This window comes from Callorhinchus milii, unplaced genomic scaffold (genome assembly GCF_018977255.1).
Source record: "Callorhinchus milii isolate IMCB2004 unplaced genomic scaffold, IMCB_Cmil_1.0 Scaffold9, whole genome shotgun sequence".
In the NCBI taxonomy this organism is placed as follows: domain Eukaryota; kingdom Metazoa; phylum Chordata; class Chondrichthyes; order Chimaeriformes; family Callorhinchidae; genus Callorhinchus; species Callorhinchus milii.
This window is the reverse complement of record NW_024704750.1, coordinates 23946507-23958034: the sequence shown is the minus strand read 5'-3', so window position 1 is coordinate 23958034 and position 11528 is coordinate 23946507. Positions and strand designations below refer to the sequence as shown.

At 50.1% G+C, this 11528-nt stretch overlaps 1 protein-coding gene across 1 annotated transcript in view; it reads left to right on the top strand.

Moving 5' to 3' along the window:
* Nucleotides 1-6886: 6886 nt before the first annotated feature.
* LOC121849695 (zinc finger CCCH domain-containing protein 4-like) overlaps nt 6887-11528 on the top strand; it is a 20320-nt gene continuing 15678 nt past the window's right edge. The window contains exons 1-2 of the mRNA XM_042338164.1: nt 6887-6932; nt 7206-7316. Of these exons, the coding sequence (XP_042194098.1) occupies nt 7225-7316 (92 nt within the window). The 5' untranslated portion in view covers nt 6887-6932; nt 7206-7224. The remainder of the gene's footprint in view (nt 6933-7205; nt 7317-11528) is intronic.

Genomic DNA, 11528 nt, shown 5'->3' with positions numbered 1-11528 from the left:
TTATATTAAGCAAGGTGGTATAACAGGCACAGCCACATAATGGCTGCCTCCTTAAAAAAAATTTGAATAGACTTTTTTTAAACAGTCTAAAGAACACAGCATTGACGCAGGGAAATAAACTAAATGAGTTGCATCTTTCATTTGTACGACACTACTGCAAAATCGATTCTGGGGCTTATTCTTTATATAAAAAAAAGTATGGCAATTAACTTCCTGTTTTATTAATTTCAAAGTTTGAATACAGTCGACTGTATTTTTATTGAATGAGTTGAGTCAGAGTGTTCAGCTCCAGCTCGCTCTGACCTTTAGTACAGAGACGCCACATGATTGGGAAAGGACGGGCGGCTGAGTCCACAAACAAGGCCATGAAAATTATAGAATTTTACAGCACAGAAGGAGGCCATTTGGCCCATCGTGCTCTTACCAGCTCTTTGAAAGACATACCGACTAGTCCCACTCCCCCGCATTTTACCCCAACTTGTTCCATTCGCTCGCTCTTACTCGATATCCCTGCAAATTCTTCCTTTTTAAGTACCTATCCAATTCCCTTTTGAAAGCTACTATTGAGTCTGCTTCCACTACCCTTTCAGGCAGAACATTCCAGACAGTAACAACTCTTTGGCTTTTAGAAAAAATTCGCCCCCATCTCCCCTCTGGTTCTTTTGTCAAGAGGAGGGATGAAATGTTTGGAGAAATTTTTAGCATCAAACCTGGGCTGATAGAGCCTGTTGTGCCAGTTCAATCCTTTCCAGAACACAACTGACTTCAATTAAGCTGAGTTACAGTTTGTTCCACAGTAAACAGCGGCTTTTCTGTATCTCACCTGCATTTACATTGTCACGTGAGCTTAGACTGGGAGTCTGAGCGGATTCTAGCAATCTCAAGCTGACATCTGTGTGTGAATTTCTAGAGGGTGAAGAGAGACCAGGATGGGGACGCTGATCATTGTTCTCCCCATTAATCCTTGCATTTGATCTAGCGCCTCACTACGTCTCCGAGGGGTCTCAAAGCGCTTCCCAGAAACATACTGTAATTGTGGAGCTCTGGGTGAGAAGCGCTCTGGGACTCTGCCCTGTGTGTGAGGGGCGCTACACAAATGCAAGTTGTTGTTGTTGAGACGAGGAAAATGAATAGGACGAGGAATGTGCTCTCTCTATCATTTGGTACAGTGCCAGCCAATTCTTTACAGGTCAGCCAACTGTGACAACCTTTAGGATCCATAACTCAAAATAACAGTTTGCCACTGGATAAATAAATTGGATCCTAAGATAGTTTGCTGATCTATATTTCCATTGAAATTTCTGACCATGACCTAAATACCGGTCTGCTTTTGATACGTAACTTTTTAATGAATCTTAATGAGAGGTTTCATAATTCCAGCTCCCTTGATGCTCGGAGCGTAACAGCTTTGCACACGAGGGTAACCTTGTGTTCAGTTAACCTTATCTTGTGGGACAGTAGCAGCAGCGGGGATATCAAATGTGGCTTCTGCTTGGCTAAGCTTTTATAAATTACACATTGGTTGTGGACAGAATCATGCAATCATACCGCATCCGTAGCAGCCATTCAGCCCCTTGTACCTGTGCTGGCTCTCTTAGGAAGCATAGGAACAAGATGAGGCCATTCAGCCCCTCAAGACTGTTCCGCCATTCTATTAGATCGGGGCTGATTTGTACCTCAACTCCAATTTGCCCCGCTTTGCCCCATATCCCTCGATACCCTGACCTAACAATCTTAAAAGACCTATCCATTGAATTCTGGAGGGTGACGGGTAGAGGAACTGTAACCCAGAAGGATACGATCTTCCGAACGTTTGCCAAAACCTCACGTAGGTTTTCCAAACTCCAGAACATTTTTTTTTTAGTTGTTTGCCATGCTTTATATCAAAAAGAAAGGTTTCTGGTACACTATTTTGTGTGGTCTGGTCAAATGTTTTCTCCTTCAAGTCTCCCATGTTCCATTACGCTTTCAGTTTGAAGGTTTCTGACATTTGTGCAGGTCATTAACCTGCATTGGCCGTTGATTTTTCCCAACTGCCTTTTACAGAGTAGGATTATTGACTTAAGCAATGCCTGGTTCTGCCATTCCCTTGTTAGAACAGAACGAGTCTGAAAGTACATGCAAGACCCCTAAACCCAGGTCAGACACTGCAAATGTCCACACCAACTAAGTACTGAGGTGTGGTTAGAAACAGAAACGGGAGGGGGCCATGCAACCCCTCGAGCTTGTTCCGCCATTCTATTAGATCATGATCCAGTTACCCTCCCTTGCCCCCGTATCCCTTAATACCCTGACCTAACGATAGAGTACAGTTCCTTTACTTATATCTAGGCCCGGTTATTAATTCTATTGCTAGGTTGACGTTGTTCCAGATGTATGATTGAAACTCGATTAACGTGTCAAGTTTACATATAAATCGGTAATAATTGGGGAGTTTTTAAACCCTTTAACAAATCGCTGATTTTTTAAAAATGATATTAATAACCCTTGCATTTTGATATAGCGCCTTAGGTCTTCCATACGTTTCAAAGCACTTCACAAAATCATACTGTAAAGTCGATTGACTATATATTTTGGGGGGCAAAGTATTTTGTGATATCAAGCCGTTGAGGAATCTAGCCCAAGGCCGCTCCAGTCCTGTTTTCTTCCCGATTTATGGCTGTTGTAGAGCAGCAAAGGAATACTAAGCACGCAGATGATGGAATGTCAGCATTTATGGCTCTATTTCTGGCTCCTGGACTTTCGGCGGTGGCGAGGGAGTGTTTGTAGAACTCAGGCAAGACTGATCAGCGGCAACGGGGAAGGGGGTAGGGGAGGGTAGGTCGGTCAGCCTAGTAGTAACCGCAAACCATGGCTGCCTGGCTTCCAGTCCGCAATATTTCGTTGCCGTCTCCAGAGATGTTTCGTGAAACGATCCGCGTAGGTACTCGCAGGGCTTCGGGACGGCTCGCCTCTTCCACTTTTACAGAACTCCTGCCAAAGTCGGAGCGGTTGGTTAGCAGCGGCGGCCCTGTGCGGGGAATAAAGTGACAGTTCTGTGCTCTGTTGAGTTTCTGACAATAATCGACCTTCTGTTTTTGTGGTGTGGGCTGGGGGGGACGTGGACTTGGTGCAGCAGATCCGTGCGGCAGTAGGACATTTACCGAGAGAGCAGGGATAGGAATCTGGAGTGCAAGTCAGCTTGTTCTGTATGTGCTGGCTTGGGAAGCAGCCAGTTCTGTGTGTGTGTGTGTGTGGTGCGCGTGTGTTCTCTTTGTTGGGAAACTGCAGGACAACTGCACACATGAAAGATTTAGAGAGCAAAGTGTGTTCTTGGCCGACCGTCCTCCACGTTAAAAGTACTTTTATCCAAGTTTTTGTCACTTTGAAGTACCCGATTCCATTTAATTTTGTTCAGGAATGAACCTTTCGTAGGAAATTAGGGTTTTCAAGCACTTGCACGAGCCACTTGTTTATAGCTGAACGTTTAAACAACGAGAGGATTAGTTATTGGCTATTTCTGGATATTTTCTGAAAAGCTGCCATGTTTCTTTCAAACCTGCTGATTTTGGGTGCTCTTTGGTAAACCTACTGAATTTATAGTAATAGAAATAATAGTAATCCTTGCATTTGATGTAACACCTTATCAAGTCATTGAGACGTCTCAAAGTGCTTCACAGAATATACTGTGATATATATATATATAATAATCCTTGCATTTGATATAGCGCTGTAATATAGTCGCCGAGAAGTCGCAAAGCTCTTCGCAGAATATACTGTAAAATGGATTGACTGTATATTTTGTGGACGAAAATAAGTTAGCAAAATGGAACAGCAACCCCACAAAACCAGTCAAGCGCTGAATTTACGAATCAAATGGGAATGAAAACAATCTCCTCCCTTGAGCACGTTTCAGTTCAACAATTCCCAAGAGTGGTGAATCACACTTTTTTAACAGGTGTGCATTATCGTGCTCATAATTTTCAGTATGAACCCAACCCTATTAACATATCTCACCTCCGAACGAAGAGCTTTGCGAATGACGTAAAAAGGTTGGAGGAGCTTTCTCAAACTGGTTTACAAAGTGATGGCCTTGTAATGTTCTCCTCTGTTTCACGCTGTGCTGTACATCGTTCACTAGTAACCGTAACGTCACCGTAAGATTTTCCAAAGAGAATTCCACGAATCCCATCTTCACGTGGAAAGCCCAGAGATAAGAGTGTTGGAACGGAATACGCTCTCTCTCTCTCTCTCTCGCTGGAGGGATGCATCGTGTTTACCTAATTCCGGAGAGTATTAGGCGCAGGTCGGCAAGAGCTAAGGCTTCAGTGACTTATAGGTTGAAATTTTAGATCCACTATTAACACATAATATCGCGACATGTTTTTAAAAAAGTTACCGATCGAATATCAACACATAATATTGTGACACTCTTTTAAGAAAAAGTTACCGATCGAATAGTAACACATAATATTGTGACACTTTTTTAAAAACAAGTCCTCCATTGACTTTGTAAGAAAAAAATAATTTCCTTTGTCTTATATCCTCACCGTGAATTGTACTGCAGCCATATCGTACGTGGTGTGTGGCCTGAATAATCTCCAGCGATAGGAAAACGTGTTGCTTCTGTCCCAGTTTAAATGCAATGATGCGTCATCTCAAAGCAGGCCTTGAAAATTCACCGTCGCTTGTGGAAACGAAATGAAATGAAATAGTCCAGTTCTTGATGCGTAGATGAGGGAGGAAGGAATAGAGGGGGATATCGGTGAGGGGTATGGAACGGGTGGAGCTTGTGTGGAGCATAAACACCAGCACAGACTGGTTATGCCGAATAAATAGCCTTTTTCCGTGCCGTCATCACTCTTTAACTATTAAGCGCTTTGGGACGTTACCCTGCGTGAGGGGCACTAGATAAATGCAACTTGTTGTAACTGTATGTAACCCGGTTCGTGTCTTTTACACTGTTCTGTCTGAGATCTTTATATCCACAAGTCGTTTCATTTTTTATCCTTGAGAAGGAAAATGTGCGAGGCTATGGGGTACGAGAGGGGGAGTGGGGACTAGTTGGGGTAAGAGCGGGGGAGTGGGGACTAGTTAGGGTACGAGAGGGGGAGTGGGGACTTGTTGGCGTAAGAGTGGGGGAGTGGGGCCTTGTTGGCGTAAGAGTGGGGAGTGGGGCCTAGTTGGGGTAAGAGAGGGGGAGTGGGGCCTTGTTGGCGTAAGAGTGGGGGAGTGGGGCCTAGTTGGGGTAAGAGAGGGGGAGTGGGGACTCGTTGGGGTAAGAGAGGGGGAGTGGGGCTGGTTGGGGTAAGAGAGGGGGAGTGGGACTCGTTGGGGTAAGAGAGGGGTGGGGACTCGTTGGGGTAAGAGGGGGAGTGGGGACTGGTTGGGTAAGAAGGGGGAGTGGGGACTGGTTGGGGTAAGAGAGGGGGAGTGGGGACTGGTTGGGGTAAGAGAGGGGGAGTGGGACTGGTTGGGGTAAGAGAGGGGGAGTGGGGACTCGTTGGGGTAAGAGAGGGGGAGTGGGGACTCGTTGGGGTAAGAGCGGGGGAGTGGGGACTGGTTGGGGTACAGCGGGGGAGTGGACAGGCGGATGAGCGAATGGTCTCCTACCTGTAAGAATTCTGTGATCTATTTTGCTTCTCGTCAGCAGAATTGAAATCGCTTTCCAGCCCCAGCGGCCCTGGGGGGTACTGCTGTGTGTGTTGGTGAAATTATTCATTAAATTAGGGCAAAGTATAATAACAATCCTTGCATTTGATATAGCGCCTTATCAGGTCTTTGAGACGTCTCAAAGAGCTTCACAGTAAGTGTAGTGACTGTATATTTTGTGGGCGGAACAAAGCCCTTATAAGCAAAGTTGTGGTGGAAAAAAATTATCCGACTAATCTCTTTACAAATTATCTCAACGTGGTGTGTAGGAGAGCTAAGTTATGCTGGAAATTAGAGAGTCGCAGTTGGTTGTGCAGTTGGTTTGGGCCACATTCTAAAACCGACCAACATTCTCGGCGGATTCCCCTTTCCCAGAATCAGAAACCGGAGGGGAAACGAGGAGAAACCTTTCATGCCAGAGGGTTGTTACGGTCTGGAACGCACTGTCTTGCGAGGCTGGTGGAAGCAGATTCGAAAACAGCCGTCAAAAGGGAATTGGATATGTACTTGAAAAGGAAAAATTTGCAGGGCCGGGCGGTAAGGAGCGGGGAAGTAAGATGGGGTTGGTAGCTCTTTCACACAAAAAATTGTGTTTGTAATCGAAAACTATTTTCCTTATTGGGAGGTGAGCTAGTAAGTAACTGGAACGCTCTTCCTCTATCCCTCCGCCTTGCCCCCTCCCGACCCCATCTTCAGGTCGAGCCCGAAGACCGTCCTCTTCGGCCGCGCCTACGGACACCTCCCCTCGGTTGGCACCTTGCGTAAGCGAGGGGAGCTGTGTATATACAAGCTGTTGGGAGCGGAATCTGTGGGGTTGAGCTGCTGTTGAGAAGACTTGTTTTGGTTTGAGCTTTTTTTTACAGCAGAATTGTGCCAACTATAAATATTAAACCTAGTACAATAAAATCCTTACCTTGGGTGAGGTGCCTTAACGTCGGGAGGAAGCTCTTGATTATGCAGCATCGTTCATGATGAAGCCTTCTTAGGTCACTGGATTTTTTGGGTCATATTGGCTTCCAAGATGTGTTAAGCGGATTTATTTCACCTCGCTTCACAGCGCTGAATGATTTGCTGTTCTTTGGTAACGCAGGGAAGAAGGGGGTTGGAGGAGGGAGAGTTGGAAGATGAAGCGAGGTTCAGGACAATTCCCAGGAGAAATGCAAGAAAGAGAAGCCCGAGAAGGAGGATGAGGACGAGGATAAAGATAAGGACAAGGCCACCGGAGGCTGAAGAGAAAGAGGAAGAAAGAGCGTGAAAAAGAAAAGAAGAGATCCAAAAAGAAACGAAAATCAAAGCACAAGGTATTCAGCCCTAAATCCATTTTACAGTATATTCTGTGAAGCGCTTTGAGATGTCTCAATGACGTGAAAAAGCGCCATATCTAATGAAAGGACAATGATTATTATTAATGGACAGGGAAGGAAAGGGGAAAAGTAAATTTTTAAGGGCATGTGATGGTGAAATGGTGTCAATGACTGATGATGTGACAATTTGTTAGGTTGTTCAGTTACAGTGCTTTAAAAGCACGTTAATGTTTTTTATTTTAACTCTTTTGCTCCTGTTGTCCTTGCCAGAGACACGTGTCTTCCAGCGATGATTACTCTGATTTCAGTGATGAGTCTGATTACAGCCCTGAGGAGAAGGGTTACCGGAAATACCGTGAATACAGCCCTCCGTATACACAGGTAAGGCAGCAGCAGCATTAATTCTGTCCTCTCTTTGTTCTGGAATCAATTTCTGTACTTGAAATGAAACACCTATGATACACATCCATTTGGAGAACTATTTGTGCGGGTGTCAGATTGGCTCAGTCAGTCAGTAGCTCTGGGCCGGTAGGTTGTGCGTTCACAGTCCAGGCTAACAATCTCTGGAGTCCCTGAAAAAATAAATTAAATAATAATAATTTGTCACTCAATTCCACGAGTGTTTGTGGGACGCTGCTGCGCGCAATTCGCTGCCGCGCTTTGCCCACAAAAATAAAGTCAATTCACTTCACAGTGTGTCCTATGAAGCGCTTTGAGACGTCTCGGAGGCGTGAAAGGTGCTAAAACATGGAAGGATTATTATTATTATTATTTTTCAGTTGAGCAGAACCTGAAGCCTTTGTGCCTGTCTCTGTGTTTTGCTAGTTACCTGTAATTCCTCGACCTGTCTGATTACTCTGCGGGTGTGTTCTGTTCTGTTCTATTCTATTCAACTCAGCCCCCATATCCCCAGCCCCCTCCGCCAAAGAAAGTCTACATGAAAGCTGAGAAGGCAAACTACAAAGCCTACGAGGAGTACAAGGACGAGCAGTATGGCGAATATGAGGCCGAGGAGGAACCTGTGCCTGACGGACAAGGCCAAGGATATGACGACTTTGCCAAAGAGCTGCACCAGTACAGAAAGGCAAAGGAGGCTTCCCAACCTCACCGGCCACCGCAGCAGCAGCCCCACATGCCGATGCCACACAGGGGCCGTGGGATGTCAGGTGGGTTTACTCGCCAGTCCTCTCTCCTCCACAAGGCAGAGCCCGTTACTACAGTACAGTTCCCGAACCCAAATGGTCTTTTCCCAGACTGTGAACTGTTCTCAGGCTAGTCAATTGTGGGGAGGTGCAGCCAAGTCTAATCTCGTCCTCGCACGAAAGGACCTGTTCTGGCAGCATTAACTGACTTTTCCAGTCTGGGTACTTGATAGGACAGGTACTTGATAGGCATTTGAAAAGGAAAAATTTGCAGGGGTATGGGGATAAAGAGTGGGGGAGTGGGACTAGTTGGTAGCTCTTTCAAAGAGCTGGCACAGGCATGATGGGCTGAATGGCCTCCTTCTGTCCTGTAATGTTCTATGATTCTACGATCTCCAGCCCGATTGTAGTTGCTTTCTCATTGAGCCCAAACACTTTCCTGCTCCGTGTAAATCTGTACAATCACGCCAGGCCCTGCTTAATACAAATGAATCGGGGGGGTGTGGTTTTGTTCAATTCACCCAGCGTCCGGGGTTAATAGGCGTCCAACTGAAGTGGTGTCCACTATAATTGTAAAACTCTTACTCCTTTGTAAGAGGAATGGCTCCGGCCACCAGTTTGTCCCTCGGGCCCTCAGCTCCACCATCGACGGCCATGCCTTCGGCCACTACGCTCCAAAACACTGGAGCTCTCCCCTCGATCCCTCCGCTTTGCCCCCTCCCCACTATCAAATCCTGCCTAAAGATCTTCCTTTTTGATCATGCTTACGGTCACCTCCCCTCTCCCTCCCTCTCCTCCTGGCTCAGGGGCCAGACTCTGCCACTGTCAAGTGCTCCGGGGCGCTACCCGCCTGAAGGGCACTGTGTAAATGCAAGTTGTTGTTGTTGTTCCTTTATGGTGAACCAAAACTTTTGTACTCTTGCTGCAGGGCCAGGGAGAGGCGGAGGAAGGGGACGTGGGGTGCGAGGAAGAGGTGGACGGGGAAGGGCCAGGGGGCGCGGAGGAAGAGGAGGCAGAGGAGGATGGGGGCAAGGGCATGGTCACGGACCCCCAGATCACGAGCCCAGCCGAGAACACGAGCCTGGACCGGAGCTCGGACCACCAGATCACGGCCCCCAGGATCACGGGATCACAGGCCCCCAAGGCATGGCCCCCAGAACACAGATCCCCAGATCATAGACCCCCAGGACGGGACGCCCGGAGCGAGGGTCTAGTCCTGAATACGGCGCCCCAGATCACGGTCCCCCAGATCATGGACCACCAGATCATGGACCACCAGAACACAGACCCCCAAGGCACGGTCCGCCAAGGCACGGCCACCAGAACATGGGCCTGGAACAGAATACGGACTCCCAGAACCGAGATCCCCAGAACACAGACCCCTGAGGCATGGTCCCCCAGAACATAGACCCCAGGACGTGGACGCCCAGCGTGGGCCTAGTCCAGAATATGGACCCCCAGGATACGGACCGCCAATACAGGGTCCCCCAGAACTCGGGACAGAGCACAGACCTCCAGAACACAGACCCCCAGAGCACAGACCTCCAGTGCACGGCCCCCCAGAACATGGGCCTGGAACAGAATATGGACCCCCAGAACAGAGATCCCCAGGATACGGACCACCGGACCTCAGACCCCCCGACCACCGCCCCCCCGATCATGGGCCGGGACACGGACCTCCTGAACTCGGCCCCCCAGAGCATGGCCCCCCAGGGTATGGGCCCCCAGGACACCGGCCCCCAAAACACAGACCTGGACCAGAATATGGACCCCGGGGTTCGGGCCCCCAGAGCTCGGGCCCCTAGGGTACGGCCCCCCAGATCGCAGACACGGCCCCCCCGAGCACGGCCCGCCAGAAACGGCCCGCCAGAACATGGACCAGAACACGGCCCCCCAGGGTACGGCCCCCCAGATCATGGACCAGAATACGGACCCCCAGAGTACGGCCCCCCAGAACACGGGCCCCTAGGGTACGGACCCCAGATCGCAGACACGGACCCCCAGAGCACGGACCCCCAGAGCATGGACCACCAGGATATGGGCCCCCAGAATACGGACCAGAACACGGGCCACCAGATTTCGGACCCCCAGAATACGGACCCCCAGAGCATGGCCCCCCAGAACATAGACCCCCAGGCCGAGGGCGTCCAGGGCGTGGCCCCCCAGCCTACGGGCCACCAGAACATGGGCCCCCAGAATACGGACCCCCAGGGTTTGGACCTCCAGACCACAGACACGGCCCCCGAGAGCACGGCCCCCGAGAGCACGGCCCCCGCGAGCACGGCCCCCGCGAGCACGGCCCCCGGGAGCACGGCCCCCGGGAGCACGGCCCCGGGAGCACGGCCCCCGGGAGCACGGCCCCGCGAGCACGGCCCCCGGGAGCACGGCCCCCGGAATACGGCCCCCAGATTATGGCCCCCCTGATTATGGCCCCCCGGATTACGGCCCCCCGGATTATGGCCCGCCCGATTACGGTCCCCCAGAATACGGACCCCCAGAATACGGACCCCCAGAACACGGCCCTCCAGAGTACGGACTCCCAGAATATGGGCCCCCAGAACACGGGCCCCCAGGTTACGGGCGACCAGACCATGGCCCCCCAGAACATAGGCCCCCAGGCCACAGACATGGAGGTCACAGACCCCCCCGGTACAGACCACGAGGCCACGGACCAGGGCGCCGACCCCCAAAACGCAGGGCCGGACCTGACTACGGACCCCCAGACTACGGGCCTCCAGACTATGGACCCCCGGGCACTGGCCCCCGGAACATGGCCCCCCCGGACCCGATCACTGGCCCCCGGGGCATGGGCCCCCAGGTTACCCCCCGCCCGGCCATGGACCCCCAGGTTACTCGCCCCCGGGGGATTGCAAGAGCACGACGGGCATCCAATGGGGAGACCACCGATGCGCTTCAGGGAACCGATGGATGATTGCGAAGATGACTTCTACGACGACATGGAGGTAAGAGGCATTGGATCCGAAATCCGTTCCGTTGCAAGCATCCGGCTGACAGAAGTCGCCGGGAACGCTCAGCGGGTCAGGCAGCATCCATGGAGAGAGGAAAGGGAGTCGCTGACCCGCTGAGTGTTCCCGACGGCCTCCGTTGTGGTTTCAGGTTTCCTGCATCTGCGTTGTTTTGTTTACACTCTACGTCAAACTGATTTTAAACCGGAGGGTTCGGGGCGCTGTATCAGTGCGAGTTGTTGTTATACCTTCCATTCCCCCCCAACCCCACCCCCCCCGTTAATTTTTCCCCCCCCCCCAGGTGTTAGTTAAACTGACAATACAGTGTAAACTTACATTGTAGCGTAGAGCAGGAGATGTCCCAAGGCACTGATGCAGTTGTTAGTCGCTTTTCCGGGGGCAATAATCCCCTCATAGATCGGGAAACGTGTGTGGTGTTCAGTTCAATAATACCTTCAGTATCGCGTAGCGCATCAAGATACAAC